The 17851-nt window shown below is 41.4% G+C and overlaps 1 protein-coding gene across 1 annotated transcript in view; it reads left to right on the forward strand.

Annotated features, from left to right (window-relative positions):
• LOC117483399 (monocarboxylate transporter 1-like) overlaps window positions 1-15793 on the forward strand; it is a 30245-nt gene extending 14452 nt beyond the window's left edge. The window contains exons 2-5 of the mRNA XM_034131731.1: window positions 1781-2058; window positions 11754-11897; window positions 12591-13406; window positions 14387-15793. Coding sequence (XP_033987622.1) covers window positions 1842-2058; window positions 11754-11897; window positions 12591-13406; window positions 14387-14673 — 1464 coding nt within the window. The 5' untranslated portion in view covers window positions 1781-1841 and the 3' untranslated portion in view covers window positions 14674-15793. The remainder of the gene's footprint in view (window positions 1-1780; window positions 2059-11753; window positions 11898-12590; window positions 13407-14386) is intronic.
• Window positions 15794-17851: the final 2058 nt, after the last annotated feature.

A 17851-nucleotide genomic window follows, 5' to 3' on the forward strand; every position in this document is an offset into this window, starting at 1 on the left:
AGGACATTGGCTTACTCAACACTTACAAGGGTATTTTTGTAAACTTAGCTACTTCTCTGCGTTTCTGTTTTATGTCCACATCAAGTGCTGTTTTAGGAAACAGAAAACAGCTGTTGTAGAGCTCAAACCAGGGGGAAAACAACTCTAAAACATCAGGAATCTGAGTTATAAACCAGTCCATAATGCGTGCCTTTATCGCCTTTGTGTGTTGTCACTAGGGATGTCCTGATCACCTTTTTTTGCTCCCGATCCGATTCCGATCATTTTATTTTGACAATCTGCCGATACCGATTTTTCCCGATCCAATCTTTATGCAATGCATTAAGAGAAAAAAAAGGTAACAGATAACGGCTGGTCATCCAACGCGATGAATTCAGGCTGTTATTTTTTTGGCCTTTTCACTGTTCTGGGGCAGTTTCTCTTTCCTTTTAAAAATCTCTGAAAGTGTTGGTTGTTTCAGTGCCGTTACCTGAGTGGCCGCTGTGTACTCGTCGTGTTGTTGTTGGTGTTTGTATTAGATTGGTCGTGTTGAACGTAGCTCTGTTCTTTCCACCACGCGGAACCTCCGCCTTGCAAACATTGCATATGGCTGTTACACTGCCTTCGCTTTCAATTTTATAATACTTCCAAACTCCTGACATTTTCTCTGTCCCGACTCCCGAGGCACCAGCTGAACGTAGCCTCTTGTTAGCTTACTGCTACTATTAGACACTGCGCCCTGCCCACTCTGTTGCCAGATTTGAGAGAAATAAGCAACCAGGTCTATGAAAACAAGCCCAAAAGAAGCAACACATACATGATGTTGTGTAATTTTAAACCAAAACTAAGGCCTCAGGATGACTTTAAGATGTGAACATGGTCATTTTTGTTTTGTAACATTAAAGAAAAAAAGAAAAAAAAATTATAAAAAAAAAATTAAAAAAAAATCCCGATCCCCGATTTTTTTCTCCCGATTCCGATCTTTTGAAAATCACGTGATTGGCTCCGATCCCCGATCACGTGATCGCATCGGGACATCTCTAGTTGTCACTGATGGATGAAAAAAAAACAATGTGAGAATGAAGGAGGAAACAAAGAACTTGTACATTCTCACTGGACCTGTTTTTAGATGGATGCATTCACTGAGGAAGCCCGGGGACTTCCATTTGTTTTGGCAACATGTGTCACTCAAACTCATAATCAAATTCTGTAGTAAGTTTGGCATCAGACAAACCAACAGTTTGTTGCCAGTCCTCATTCCGATTCTTCCATAATTACAATGAAAGAACTGGTTTATCTTGCCACTTAAATATGCAGCTTGGTACGTAACATTCCTGCATCAATTAAAAAGCGTAGGCAGTAGTTTGGTGTCATGACCAAAGCGGGTGCATGGACCGGTTCATTTGGTAAATGTTCACAAGATGTTTAGTGTTAAGCTGCTCAAATTACAACTGGGGAAATAAACATTTAACACCAACATTCCTATAGTCTAATCTTGTTAAGATACCCACTCTTTCGCTGATGCTTGTATGTTGGAACGCGGCCCGGCACATCTGCTCTTTCTCACTATGACAGCACTTGGCGATGCTGGTTGAGAAATAATTACAAAATCATAAATATTTTGTTTAGAAGTTTCCCTTACTGCACTACTGTCCTCCCTGTGTACTTAATCCCTCTTTTCTACATATTTCATGTTGTAGACGCCCACAAATTAGATACAAATGCTAACTAAAGGTCAGAATGAGATATGTGTGTTATATCTGTCCTTACACCAGCTCTCTCTCCTCTGTTTCCCCCTTAGGTTTTGAGTCGTGACCTCAGTTCGCCTCCTCCACTCTTCTTCTTCTTCCTCGGCAGCAGACATGCCTCCAGCGCTGGGTGGGCCTGTGGGCTGCGAGCCTCCTGAAGGGGGCTGGGGCTGGGCGGTGGTGGTGGGCGCCTTCATCTCCATCGGCTTCTCCTACGCCTTCCCCAAATCCATCACCGTGTTCTTCAAAGAGATCGAGGTCATCTTCGACGCCACACCCAGCCAGGTGTCATGGATCTCCTCCATCATGCTGGCTGTCATGTACGCTGGAGGTGAGTGGCAAGTGTGTGTATTAGGAATGTCTGTTTCACTGTTTATTTATACCTATTACTGTGTTGTTCTAGGGGGCATGTCTAATTATTAGAATCGAATAGAATCCAGTTTGCCTTTCACCCACAACATGAGTGTCCATGTCAGAAGCGTTCTCACTTACTGCAAAGACTCCTTAGCTCTAATATCAGCAGCCGTTATCTCTGAGCTGTTCAGTGATTCATGTCGGTCTGTTTTTGCGCCCGTTGAAAGTGTTGAAAGCCCCGACTGGCACAGTGTCGGTTTTTTCCCCTCTACATTTCAATGTGGAAAATAACAAATATCCCACACACTGTAGCACATTCTTTCCACGTGATGCTTGTTTGTTGTTTGGTTTCACTTGACCTGGAAATTAGCAATTCTAAAATTCTAAATAACCAGCAGCACTTTCATAATAACTGACATTTGCAGAAACTCTTAACAAAAGCTCTAAAGATCAACCAGGAAATGGCCATATAGTCACATGGTACTTGAAGAATGTGTTTCTATAATATTCTCATCACCACATCACATAATTGTAGTTTACATTACAAAGCACACTCTGCAGACTGAGCTATTTAACGCCGCCCTTTCTCAGGTGGGTGCTTGTTGTAGTGTGTCTTCGCCTCCAGGGAGAAAAGGGGTGTTTGTTAATACAACTGGTTTGCTGGTGGAGTGTTTGTGTGTATATATTTGCGGTTGTGTTTCTTTTGTCAGGACTGTAGTGTGAATGTTTGGCTCCAAAGAGGCTCTGCCTTCTTATCGTTCACCCTTCACTGAAGCAAATCAAACACACACCTCTTTTTATCACCCTCTCTATCTTTCTCTCAATCAGTCTCAGATTGGGTTGTGCTGAAGCGAGAGCTAAGCACAACGTTAGAAATGGATACTTTAGTGTGAGTTCAAACTATGAAAAACCAGCACATATTTGTCCGGCTGCTGAATATAAACAAGAGCAAGCAGATGTTGATTGAATGAAATTATGTTTAAATGAATGCTTAAGCAGAATGATTACAAACAAATCATAACTCACCATGTTATATAGTGCAGAGATTCTCCCCTTATGGTCAAATGTCACAGTAGAGGCACAACAAAAAAACCTATACCTGAAGATGAGCATATTAGGGCCGCTTACATGAGTCATCTGTGCACAAAATGTCATGTTTATTCATCTGAAGGTTGTTGAGATATTCATAGTGTTGTCTCTGCAAGCTGAGCAGCTTCATACTTGTTTTGGCTCAAAAAATAAATATTTTGAATACAGTCAGTTCTTTCTTACGCTTTACGCTGTAATGGCTCTTTCACTGCACTGCTTCAACAGGCTTTTATTTAGATGTTCATTCAGGATTCAGGCTGGAGAAAGACTCCCAGGTTCAGGTCAGGTTTCTCTCTTTCTGGCGCAAGACACAAAGCAAATTCCTTCCTATGCAAACACTCTCTCTCTCTCCTTCTCCACCAGTGTGTTTAATAACCAGCACACCCCACATGTGAGACTAGGGCTGTGCGATTATGGCAAAAATCATAATCACGATTATTTTGGTCAATAATTGATATCACGATTATTAAAAAACGATTATCCATTTACTTTGAAAACATCCATTTATTGAAAAATAAAATTGGAACAGTATGTTTTTAACAGTTGATTACCCTGAACTTAAAGTATAATTCAACTGAAAAACCAATAAAAAATAAAAAAATAAAAAAAAATAATCACATTTTTTAAATTTTTTTAATAGAAATAATAATCGTTTTATTTCGATTACGTTGTTTTCGTAATCGTTGCAAGCCAAAATCGTAATCGAGATTAAAATACGATTAATTGCACAGCCCTATGTGAGACACCATCATCTCCCTTTCTCTCTCTGTTCATCCATATCTAAAAATGGTATCAGCTCCTTCCACTTCATCTGCGCGCCAGCCTGCGTTGCATTCAGGCATTTATGAGAGGAAACTGCTGTGGGGGAAACAGGGGAGGAGAGAATTGCATAACAGGAGCCAGATGTTAACGGTTTTTTTTTCACAACTTTTTATTTTCTTCCTCCCCTATTTCAAAACTCAGCCGGCTCAACAGTTAATAAAGTCACAGTGCTTGTACAGCGTTAAGATGTTGGACAACGGTTACCATCGCCACATGACTCACTGTTTACATCCGTGAGGCAGCGCACGTCCTCACACCCTCTTCCACAGAAACACACGTATTCACTGTGGCTGCACTACGTCACTGAATGCTGACTAATAGTGGGAAACGGATTCAGTGTGAGAAGGAAGAGGGAGATATTTAGAGCATCTGGTTATTAGCGGTCAGGCATACAACAAACAAAAGAATGGCATCATTTTCAGCTGCCAGTGTATAGTCAACACTTACAGTACAAACCACACAGCTACAGGATACATATGAGTCATTGCTTGTTGGGGTTTGTTTTTGTTTCAGTGGTGGTATGTAACAAAGTGCATTTATTTAAATTCTCTACTAAAGGCAATCAATATTTTATTTGGCTAAAGAGAATAAGGTGATCCAGAACAAACTGAGCTCAGTCCAAATGATGATGATGAACAAATTCCATATAACAGCCCTTGACAGTTGTTATACTCTCTCAATAAGTACAAATCACTTACTACTACTGTATGTTGTTGTCATTTAGTATCATAATGGCTCTAAAGCTTCTTCAACTGGAGTGTTTTTCTCAGCTAACATTTCAGAATCATCATTATGCAATACTGTAATTTTATTCAGCACCTTTGTAATAACCTTTTGTTGTAAACCCTTAATTTCATTTGAAAGGAAATAACATTGTATGTAACTCCAGCGAGGAATCATTTGGAAGTTTTGTAAGTGAACTTTATCTCACACTTTATTTAAAGAGACAAGGAATAAAAGAGAAATAAAACACATGTTTAAAGAAGTCAAAACAAATGAAAATGTGTCAAAATAAGTTAATTAAAAGGCGCTTACAGTTCATCTTGATTTAGTTAAAAAAAAGTGACACTCTTTGTAATGTCCCCCTGAACGTCTTAATCCTCTTTTCCATGAGGAACCTGGTTCCAAATACAAATCCCTTGTGACTGTAGACAGTGCCTTGGAAAAAGAAGTGACAGAAACCACAACAATGGACCACAGACGAGTCCTTTGGTCTGTCCTCTGTCTCTCATTAGACAGCTCTGGGCCTGGAATGAGGAAGTATATGTAAAACATCCAATTCAGCAGCAGTGGGAATCACTCAGTTAAGCAGTATAGAAAAACTCAACAACTTGCACGTATCCACACGTATCCTAATCCTCATGGCTTTAGTAGTTAGGCGGAATTACAAACATGTTTCTTTCCGTTTTAAATTCCTGTCATTTCTGGATTTCATGTTTTTCAAAGAGGGCCTTTTGTCACTTTATGTTACTCCAGTCAGTGTGTGAGTGTGTGAGAGTGTGAGTGTGAGTGTGAGTGTGAGTGTGAGTGTGAGTGTGTGTGTGTGTGTGTGTGTGTGTGTGTGTGTGTCTGTCCAGGAGCACATCTCTTATTGATCTACAGAACACAGGTTGTACGCATGCAGCCAGAGAAGGACAAATGGGGAATCACTGCAGTCTTCCTCCGGTCCTATATGGAGGCCCTGATTGGGAATTAGGAGCACCTGGGGAGAGGCTGCACCTGGGGAATCAGAGGGAGAGCGAGAAAGACACACAAACACTACGGCACGTAAAACAATTGGACTAATCATTGCAGCTCTATTCACCGGCCACATTCAAACATTTCACAGCAATTGCGTATGGGGAGAAAGAAAGAGCCTTCAAACTAAAGTGTTTACTAAGAGACTGGATGATAAAACAATGAAAACACCTGTTGTGGGCAGGGGCCAGTTTAAATGCAAAATCTAGAAATAATAATGGATGCACACTTACACACACTTTTGGATGCACCTGTTGTCCACATCGTCACATGGAAAAACAATTCAACCTGTGCACTGTGTCCTTGAGCTGTGTGTGTGTGTGTGTGTGTGTGTGTGTGTGTGTGTGTGTGTGTGTGTGTGTGTGTGTGTGTGTGTGTGTGTGTGTGTGTGTGTGTGTGTGTGTGTGTGTGTGTGTGTGTGTGTGTGTGTGTGTGTGTGAGAGCTTGTTTTAATACAATAAGTGTTGGGGGCTTACAGGATATTGATATGATTAAGCAGGAGAGTTTAGATTTAAGCCGATTTAGCAAAGGAAAGAAAAAAGACAAGAAATGATTATTATCAAAGTCAGCTTCCCTGAGTACAAAAGACACAACTCTCCATTCAAGGGACATATATAAGATCTGATGCAACACACTACCATATGAAGCCTTAAGGTTTTTGCCACTGCTATAGTCGATTTGACATGTTATTCCCTCTTTCTTTCCGTCTTCTGTCTATCTTCAGCTGTACTCAACAATAAAGGGAAATAAAAAAAGAATAAAGACTGTTGTAAAATGGCATAAGTATTGTCTTTTCCTGGTTTTAAAGTCTGCCATACAGTAGAGTGATGTGATATTATGAACTTACCAGACTGTGTTCTAGCTATTCTAGTATTTTCCTTATTCCTTCTTATATTTGTATAACCACGACTGATGATAATTTATCTTTTAATACCCCAATAGTCCACCCTACAAAATCGTTGCAATATCCATATCAAGGTATTTGGTCAAAGATATTGGGATATTTCAAAATATCACTCTTAAAATCTAATGTTGACGGATGCCTGGTGGTATCAATCTTCTATCCAACTCCGCAAGAAAGGGATGAATCCTAATTCCCAAACTGTAGATATTTTCTTTCTAAAGCTTCGGTCCTCTGTAATGGATGTGTCCTGTTAGCTATGTGATGCATTTTAAATGTTTGCGGCAAACCCAATCATCTGTTTCTTCTTTCCCTCTTCTATTTTTGGTCACTCTGACTCATCACCAGCTGATGCTCTCCGTCTCACTCCTCAGTCGGCATCTAACTCCGTGCAGTTGCTCTCTAATGAATGGCTGAATCAAATAAACAAAGACAAGTAGATTGTTATATAGATTGAAATCACTGAAGCACAGCAAGAAGCAGAGCCTACATTTAGACGGGGGCATAGCTCGTCACAGCTGGGTTCACTCCTAACATCCCCTTTTTTTCACTTGTGGATGCTGTGTCAGAGTTAAGCTGAGGTCAACTCCTCTCCTTCCTCCTCTCTGTGTTCTTTTGGTTCACAGAGAGAAGGAGAGCAAAGGATGGAGGGAGGGGGGGGGAGGACGAATCGTTTATATAATGTTCCTGAGAACACCACTCACTGCCCTCTTTGTGTTTGGGAGAAAGCAACAAAGACTGTCACTACTGATTTGTTTATGTGAGTGTCGAGGGGATGCAAATTCATTCCTGTCCTTGTACAGGTTCGCTTTTGTTCACGGCGAAGTTCCACACACAATCAGGTTCATGCCGGAGTCTCAAGGGTACGCCGTGTGTTCTGGTGGATTCTCTGTGCCCGCCTCTTTCATCTCAGACTGCATCATGGAAACCCACCGACCCCTCGGACACGGCGACCCACCGAGACGGGCGTCGTGCCAGACCCTCAGCGACAAGACAGACACAGCACGGAAACCGGAGAGGTATTCAGTGCGTGACCCTGGCCTGGTCCGCTGCCAAGTTTTCAAGGGCAAATCCACTGTGGTCTGAGTGAAGGGCCCTCTGTGCCTGAGGGAACATATTTTAGCTGAGAGGACCGCGGAAGTGATGTAAGACTGAGTGTAACTTCATTCATATTTAACACAACTTTTAGGGGGTTGGCTTTGTTTATTCGCACAATGAAGACACAGAAAACGTACAATCGGGAAAGAATGTCATCACAGTACAGGAGAGTAAGGAGGCAGGCTCAGATTTAAGCTTGTTTTAAAGGACGCTAAGATTGCTCGACATTAGATAAGATAAAATAAGATAGTACTTTATTGATCCCAATTTAGGACATTTTTAGGAAGTCAGCTGAAGCTTAAGTTTTGATAAGATATCTGCATACCTCTTGCATTGATTCATTATTAAACACAGTGGTATCTCCACTTCCTCCTGCTTCACTCATAAAACTAATCTTAACTTCATAAGAACAGCTGTACCGCTGTGCTGTTTAATCAGGTTTTAGATAAGCACATCAAACCAAGTTTTTGCTTGTTAAAATCATTTATTAAAAAGGTTCTTCGTGCCAAAGACCTGACGTTTAATCCAGATAGTTTTAGTTTGCTAAAAGCATTATTTTACCAACGTTTTGTGGCGAGAAATTGATGCTATATTTCAGTTGAGTGACTGCTTCTTTGAAGATTCACCACGATCGCCCTTTCTCATCAAGACGGAAATAATGGAAAGCTATCAGCACACAGGGCCCTGGATTTTCCTGGAAGGAGTTTTGTACACACACACAACCTTATCAGACTGGGGAGACGGAGAAGGCTCCTTAATCTGGTCAGTGAACCCCAAGAGGGGGGAACAGAGAGGGGGGATGGATCCTCTGGTACGGGTAGAAGGGGTCAAGGTGGGTCAAAAAACCTCCTTTCTGCTCCGTAGTCTCCCGTGATTTACACCTTGTGTCAGGTGGGAGCTGTAGTGGTTACTCTCCAAGGTTTTTGCTGCAATTTCTTATGTTTTATTACTAATTTGATTCCTCTTGACGCGTGTCCTTGGCAGAGGGGTGACACAGGAAGCATTCTAGGTTAGATGTATACAATATTACTGAGACAACATCCATCTGCCCTATAGGAAGATGTCTGCAGTCCCAGACAAAAGTGACATTTTCATTACAATGGACGGTATATGCAGATGAAAGCCATGTGCTCAGTGCCAACAGTCTGCTGAATACTCTTAAATCCTCAGTGGCTCAGTATTCAGAGAACATGTTCAACAGATCAAAAGTCTCATTTAAGCATTTTCAAACATTCTGCACATTTGACCCAATGTGCAGAATGATGTTTGTTTTACAGTTTGGTGTGCAGCCCAGATATGAGAGACCTTATCCTTATGAAAACAGAGTATTCTGGCGTTGTCTTTACTCCACATGTTTTTTTACAGATAGACAGCACCACAATCTGAGTCTGAGGCCCAGTCGTTTCCCTGCTGGCTTTTACTTCCTGAGACACTTTCACTTCTTACCCTGCTGTGTGAACGGGAGAGACCATCTAGTGCCTCAGAAAGATCATTTGTTTGTTGCTAGCTCTCCTTTTAGAAGCTGTCCACGGCTTTCCTACTTTGTACAGGGTTAGAGAGAGGAGCTCTGCCAGCCGGCCACATCATAAATCTCAGAGGCAATGGGATTCCTCCTGCTGCTTGGTGGTCTTTTTGATTCTAATTAGCCCGCGTGTTAGCTTGTTTTTGTCCAATGCTTTGAGCCGTTTGTAAAGTTGTGGCCTTTTCATGTAGTCCAATCACTTCCAAGTTCACTTCCACTGGTGCATTTAGGTTTTCAGCACTGCAGACTTCGTAGAGATTTGCAGTAATCACTCTTGATGAAAGGGACATCTTGCTGCTTATTACTGTAGCTAAGTTCAATACAAATATTAGCCGGAAAATGCAACTGAGACAATGTATGGGTTCTTTAGGGAAACTGACAATAAGGGGATGTTCTGAGCAGTTTTGAGACATTGCCATTCAATTCCTGAACGATGCAATTATTTTACAAATATCTCCAAATGTCAAAAGTTGTTGATCCTAAATCACAGCATGAATTATTATATTGTGTTCCTCATGGTCTTATTGTGGTATTTGGGAAGGGTTTGTAAACATTATGATCAGTTCTTGAGTTGTCAACATGTTTAGATCTGCCCATAAATCTGTGTACAAAATGATACCAACACAAACATTGCTGCAACAACTTTTGAGACTGAAGTGAACCACCTATCAGAGCTTTGAGGAATGATCATCTCTCTCACTGAATGTCCTGCCGTGCAGTCACACACACTGTAGGTTCAGCAGTCTTTGTATTCACATCCAGAGAGAGCCAGTCTGAGCCCATGTGAGGCCCATTCATAGTGAGGCTGGCACGCAGGCTGAGGCACGTGGACCGCCTTCACCCGTCTCTCTTCTTACGTTTCTGTTCTCTTCATTTCTCTGCTGTCCTTTTCCTCTCCGAGTCTGAGGATTCTTAAGGTTGTTTCAGGGAGGGTCTTATATGCAGCGCTAATAGAAGCTAACAACTTCACAGCACTAATAGCCTGTTTCCACTTTCCACCAAGCCAGTTCCAGGGTCGGTTCAAAGCTGAAGCCCAATTGCGAAACCTTTTTTAATGTTTGGACTGTATCGGCGACTGGTTTGAATCAAGCACCGATTTTCTGCCCAGTTAACACCAATTGCCGAGAGCCATATAAGTCAGAGTTGTTGTCAGAGACTAGGGTGGGATTTGGAGACATTTTTCGAGTCCAAAGTAGCGACGTTAACTGTGAAGTCATGAGTAGTGTCCTATCTCTCTGGTCGGTGGAAAGCAAACTGGTTCTTATGAGCTTTGCAACCTGAACCAACCCCCCAAAACAAGCACTGAACTCAAACAAAACACATTTCAGTGAAAACATTTAGTATGGAGGAAAGGGAGCATTAGTGTTACAAAGTATGGCAGGGTTTAGGTACGATACAAACGTCCGTCTTTCCATGAGATCCGGGGCGTTTTCAGTAGAGTTTCTCCCAGAGGCTCCCAGTGCGTGGGATGGATCAGTATTCAACATGCCTCGGTCCCTACATCATAGGTTGATTTAATATCTTTGTGTGTAACCTTCATTGTGTTCTCTCCCTGCTGTCTGTGGGAAGATGGAAGGGTTCTGAGGGGCTCTGGGGGGGGTTTTCTGGCCGGACAAAGAGCTGTGTGGTTCGGCTGTCTACGGGCTCTCAAGGCCAAACGGTGCAGGCCTGATGGACCCTTTAATAGTTATCTGTCATCCATCATTAAATATGGATGATCAATAAACCCAGGTTTCATTGGAAGACCTCACTGTAAATACTGTTCATTATCGTTTTTAATGTGTTGTATAGTGCTGTACAGTAACTAGTACTTGGTAGATGTGTTAGAATAAAGGAGGTTACAAATGTAAGTCCTCCCTACTTCTTTGTATTTTCTCCTGTTCTCCCCCCCTGCCCGTTTTGCATTTGATCTCCTCCATAAACTCTCACTCTGACGTGTGCCATGCCATACCTTGCACTGCATGGCTCCATCCCTCCCTCCCTCCCTCCCTTCCTCCTTCATGTAACCTCCATGCAACCACTGCTGTTACACAATCAGCCATTGACTATCTTTTTCAATGTTTGCCATCATAGCTCCACCTGTTGGTGAAAAGTTGAAATGTTATGTAAATGCATTATACTTGCATTTATATTTCTTTGTCACTTCCTACATCTCCAGATTAAATCCTTTAGTGTTTGGTCGATTACAGTTACATTCTCCTTAAGCCCAGGTCTTCCAATTTCTTGTTTTGTCCGACCCTACAAAGATATTCAATATGTTGCAATTTATTATTTTTACAATAGATGAACTGTTGTTGTTTTTCGAATCATTTATGATTTGTTGATTGTAAGAAAAGAGTAAAATATTCACTTCTGCATACTGAATCCACAATGATGTATAATTGTGAATTCCCTGTTGATCATCTAATATTTATTATGTTATTTTAAATGGTGTTTCTTAAGATGCAATACTTCAGCACTGCTTTTGTATTTTCTTTATATGACATCAGTTCTTTCCCTCCAGGTCCAATCAGCAGCATCCTCGTGAACAAATATGGCAGTCGACCAATCATCTTAGTCGGAGGCTGTCTGGCCAGCACCGGGCTCATCTTGGCGTCATTCTGCAACACGGTGGGGCAGCTCTACTTCTGCATAGGAGTAGTGGGAGGTCAGTGACAAAACTGCAAATATAACCAGAAGTACTTCAACTCAAATCTGTTTCGAAAACAGAAAGTTCTGATCCTTCTGATTGGCTGAGCCGCATTCCAACCTCCTCAATACTCTGAAAACATACAGCTGTGATTGCATTACAATATTATCACTGTGCCAATAAGTCACCTATTATCAGTGGTTTGAAGAGATGGACCGGATAGAGGAGAAAGGGATACATTAGTACAACAAATATAATAACGAAATTATATTGCTTGGTGGAGACATTTCATTGAATGGATTTTTTATCAATGAAATATTGATTGTATTTCTTTAAAAATACAAAAAGTGAAAGGTGTATGTAAAATAGTTTGTTCTATCGTTGTTATTATTCTGTCTTTTAATGTATTATTTTTTGATCACTTTTCCATTTCTCATCTAATTAATAAAGTGTCCCCATGAACGATATGATGATGACGAATCTAGTGGAGACGGATTAGATCTTATTTTATTTTGCATGCTTGTTTCTTGTCTTTCCCAACTTTATTTTTATAGGATGTAAAATTGTAAACAACTGAAATGAGGTTATGTAGTTATCATTCTCTTTTGTAATGACTTTGGTTGGCAGAAAGAAAAAAAATGTACACCCTTTCTTCTCCTCAAGTAACCCTACCTTTCTGTCCCCCCCCCCCGACCCTCTCTCTCCCTCCAGGTTTGGGTCTAGCGTTTAACTTGAACCCCGCCCTCACCATGATCGGTAAATACTTCTACAAGCGCCGTCCCATCGCCAACGGCATCGCCATGGCGGGCAGCCCGGTGTTCCTCTCCACCCTCGCCCCGCTCAACACCTGGCTGTTCGACCAGTTCGGGTGGAGGGGCAGCTTCCTGATCCTCGGGGGACTCCTGCTCAACTGCTGCGTGGCCGGCGCCCTCATGCGGCCCCTCAGACCCTCGCCCCAAAAAGCCAAGCCCGACGCAGAGGCCAGCGAGGTGAAAGCCGCGGAGCCAGTCGCGCCGCAGCAGAAGAAGACCGTCATGCAGACCATCAACTCCTTCATCGACCTGACGCTGTTCCAACACCGCGGCTTCCTGCTCTACCTCATGGGGAACGTGGTCATGTTCTTCGGCCTCTTCGCGCCGCTCGTCTTCCTCTCTAACTACGCCAAGAGTAAGGACATCACCAAAGAGAAGGCGGCCTTCCTGCTGTCCGTGCTGGCCATCGTGGACATGGTCGCCCGGCCCTCCATGGGCATGCTGGCCAACACCAAGTGGGTCCGGCCCAGGATTCAGTACTTCTTCGCCACCGCCGTGCTCTATAACGGCGTGTGCCACGTGCTGGCGCCGCTCTCCGTGGACTACACCGGCTTCGTGGTGTACGCCATCTTCTTCGGGTTTGCGTTCGGCTGGCTGAGCGCCGTGCTGTTTGAGACGCTGATGGACCTGGTGGGACCGCAGAGGTTCTCCTCCGCCGTGGGGCTGGTCACCATCGTGGAGTGTGGGCCGGTGCTGCTCGGACCACCGCTGACAGGTAAAACACCCACAATGCATCACAGGAAGGGGGGAACTTCACTTTTTCACTTTTTTGTTGTTGAATTATATAAAGTACAGGACAATTTGTCTGTTAAAGGAAATCCCCACCCCTACCCCATTAGGTCATGGTCACAAAACAATAATAATACAAATACATAAAATAATAAATACAATAAAATAAATAACTCACATCAAAAAGTCACAGGTAACAGGAATACAAACAATTCACATTGAGTAGAATAGTAAGTAACTAAATGAAGACATGGGAGAACAATAAGGGATACACTGAGTACCGGTCAATGTGAAACAGGAAGAAAGAAAAATATGGGGCTCTCTCTCTCGCCCCCCCCCCCCCCCCCCCCCCCTCACTCTTGTATACGTTTGAGTTTGTTTATTATTGTGGATAAATCTCTGCAAACAGTACATTAGTCAGACTCTCGATACACTGAGCATACACACATTGTTTCCTACCTCAGATGTTTAAACTTAAAAAGATAAAATGTCAATGGTAACATGTTGACATGTTTCCCACGTACAGGCTCTTTCCATTGTTCTGTCAGCATAACCTTCTTTCACTTCACCGCCCATACTACACACCTCTGAAGTTGTTTAGAAATAAGAGCTGCAGTTGTAAGTGAACACAATTATTTATCCATCAGGCAAAAAATAACAGTTTTTATAATGGATTTATAGCAAGAAATGCTCTTTTTAACTTCTCAAATGTGACCATTTTCAGTTTTCTGTCATGATTGATGATAAGCTGAATTTATTTTTGGTTTTATTTTTGATGTTGAGGGAAAACAAAGACAGAAGTTAATATATAATGGAAAAAAAATAACTGTTGCAAATTTGGAAGTGGAAAAAAGTCAGGCAGCTGCATTCCTACTTTAATGTCTGTCAGTTTGGTCGTTATCGATGGTGAAAATAGCAGAAAATGAAGATTAAATCTGAATTGTTTTCATTCTTGTCCACCTTCAGGAAGTTTCTATAACTACTACGCGCACTATGACTACACCTACATCTCCTCCGGCATCATCCTCATCGTCGCCAGTGTGATCCTCTTCGTGGGAATGACCATCAACTACCGCATGCTGGCGCGGGAGAAGAAGGAGGAGGAGAGGAGAGAGAGGGACGAGCCTAAGGAGGAGCTCACCGCCATGTTGGCGCCTCCTTCTCCGTCAAAATCTGACGAGTTGGCGGAGAAGAAAGCACCAGAGGCCGTCGCGCTGGAGAACGTGGCCAGGATGGACGAGGACACGGTGTAGATTTTTTAATTTTTTAAAACAGACTCAAGAAGGACGCACACGCTTCACAGAAACCGAAACCCACGCCGTTTTTATAGAGAGGTAAATCCCTGAAGCCATAGACACCTAAGTTTATCTTTGGAAACAGAGACAGCTGCTGTGACGTGAGCTCGCCAAGGAGCTTTCACCGAGTCCTTTTGGCGCCTCTGGTGACCTCGAGTCCTCCAGGAGCTCACAGACTCTAACACACCAGCTAAACGTTATACGAACACCTGATAGACGCACAGCAGACAGAATGACTGTAAGATAACATTTTAGGATACTAATCTCAGGGTGCCATTACGGTTTAGAACCTCACACACAAACATGCATGATATCCACACAAACTTTTTGGTGTAGTTTCCTGGCATTGCTTCACTCCTGCAGGGCTGGACATAAATGAAAGGACACGTTTATATCACAGTAGAGCTGTTCAAAAAATTTACAATTTGGGAGAAATACGTCCAGAAGTCATATTTTTAACTCTTAGAAACAAATAAATGGGAAACTAAGGAGGTTAAATGTAGGTACATTGAGAGGTCTGAAGGGTCACACTGATAGCAGTTTAGGAGCCACTGTTAACGGTGTGCTTGTACTTAAATGTGTGCACTTTGTGTGTGTGTGTGTGTAGTTTTGTGTCACAGCCTAGAACCGGAGCAGCTCATCATGCGTTGCCGTATTGATAAAGACACATTCGAACAAAGCGCTCACACAGTGGCTCCCCGCAGACTCTCCTGCCGAGTGACCGGCACTCACAGTATTACATGACATCTCACACTGTTTTTTTGGGGGGGGGATAATGGTTGTGTGTATTCCAGATCTATTGGTTTACAGGGTGTGTGTGTGTATCTGCCCGGTTGTGCTGCCAAAATAGGAAAATACAATTATGGAGATTATACACAATCCTATTTTTTTATCATTGTGAAATAAAGTAGTACCGGATAGCGTTGTTTTTAAAATGTGAATAACACTTTGTAGTTAAATCAACAAACCTTTGTAATTTTAAAGATAATATATGTTAGCTTACTGTTCAATACAGCGGTGTGTTAGGGCCATTGTACGTAAATAAACAGGAAATAAATTCAGGTATTTTTGAAGATTACATTTGTAAATGTACAAGAAAAAAACATGAATATTCTTTGAGATTATTTACATTTATGAGAAGAAAACGGAAATGTGATTTTCTCTGTTTTCTTTAGTTTTTTCCCCCATGTAAATGAACCACTTTTTTTTCTTGAAATGTACTACTTATTATCGCCAACCCCAGTTCTGTAATATATACATTTTTGACATTCAATGGCACTAATACGCCTGTGTGTGTGTGTGTGTGTGTGTGTGTGTGTGTGTGTGTGTGTGTGTGTGTGTGTGTGTGTGTGTGTGTGTGTGTGTGTGTGTGTGTGTGTGTGTGTGTGTGTGTGTGTGTGTGTGTGTGTGTGTGTGTGTGTGTGTGTGTGTGTGTGTGTGTGTGTGTGTGTGTGTGTGTGTGTGTGTGTGTGTGTGTGTGTGTGTGTGTGTGTGTGTGTGTGTGTGTGTGTGTGTGTGTGTGTGTACAGACAGTTGAATCTGTACCCAGGTTTCATCATTTCACTTTTTTATATCTATCCGCTGCAGTATCAACCGTCTCTCAGTTTGTCTCTGAGCTGTGCAGAACGTCTCATATCTGATTTCATGTTTCAGTTTGAAAAATCGATCACAGAAACTTCATAATGAATTATGCATTAATCTCACTGCCAACATCTGTCAGAGGTTTTGTGTCCGGATGAAAGACAGCAGGAGACGTGGGACCTCTTCAGCCTGAACAAACTTTCCTTATTTTCTCTAGTTGGAAAATAAATGGAGGTTTCAAACAATTCACTAATAGCTATAAATGTTTCATGTAAAATTATGAAAGCAAAATATACATTTAAAGTAAAACTGTTATCTTTTGCTGTGATCACTTCTTGAAGTATTATTTACCCTGAGCTTTATATAAAATTCTATAAAGGATTTTAAAAATATTTTTCAAGTAAACAAATTACACAAAAGACCAAAAAACACTTTTTGTCTGTGATCCTGAAACCTGTTATATTTTATATCTAATAATGTTTACTCAGCATACACATTACTCAATAATGTATTCATCCACAGCAGAAAATAGACCCTAACTAACGCCCTGTTATACTCCAGCTTGAGAAACATTTGCTCTAAACCTCAGTCCGGCTGTACGGGACACTCTTTGTAAAAAACTAATGAAGTGAATGAATGTGTGAGCCGTTTAAAGAGACTTACAAGTGAAGGACACCAGAAAGTATTGAGAGCCAGGCGGACATTTTGGAACCGTGTAAATTTAGAAAAAGTCCTGAAATATAAAAAAGAAATTACACTTGGCTTTAAAAGTATATAGAGAAAAGAAAAATGCTTCTAAGTGCAATGAAAACAAGTTTCTGCTCCGCTGAAGAGATTCATAAATATATTACTTTGCCGTCAAGTTTTCTAAATGTATTGCATTTTTCCCGAATGGAGAATTACCGCCACCTACTGTTGGTTTTACTAAACTACTACTCGTTTATCAAGATTGTCTTTTGCCCATATTCCTGAATTTGGGTTTAAATGTGCGATACGTTTGGAAGGAAACCCCGCGGTTGTTACTTTGTCGTTTTAATAACATTTGCTGAAATTACAATAACATATTATCCACTTCCTCTTTTATAATCTGAAGGAAAATTAAACCTTTGAAATGTTTCTCTGCTTAAGTAGGAATGTGAATAAAGGTAATGGAAAGGGTTTACTCGTGTTTGCTTCGGTGCCCGGTGAGGTGGTTTTCTTACAGTATCTTTGTAATTACATTTTTTTATCATTTCATATTCCAGCTATTCCTCAAAAAACATGTTTTGAATATCATGCCATTCTAATTTTAAATTTAAATTTTAAGAAATTGTAGTTTTTGTAATACTACCCCAAGCTTCCATAAGTGGGTCTTTTTTGACCCGGTGAGGTGGTTTTCTTGAAGTACCTTTGTAATTAAATTTTTTTTTTTCATTTCATATTCCAGCTATTCCTCAAAAAACATGTTTTGGATATCATGCCATTCAAAAATGTTATTTACATTTTAAGAAATTGTAGTTTTTGTATTACTACCCCACAGCGACGTGGAGGCAGGGGAGGCAGAGCCTCACCTGTC

Source organism: Trematomus bernacchii, unplaced genomic scaffold (assembly GCF_902827165.1).
Source record: "Trematomus bernacchii unplaced genomic scaffold, fTreBer1.1, whole genome shotgun sequence".
NCBI lineage: Eukaryota > Metazoa > Chordata > Actinopteri > Perciformes > Nototheniidae > Trematomus > Trematomus bernacchii.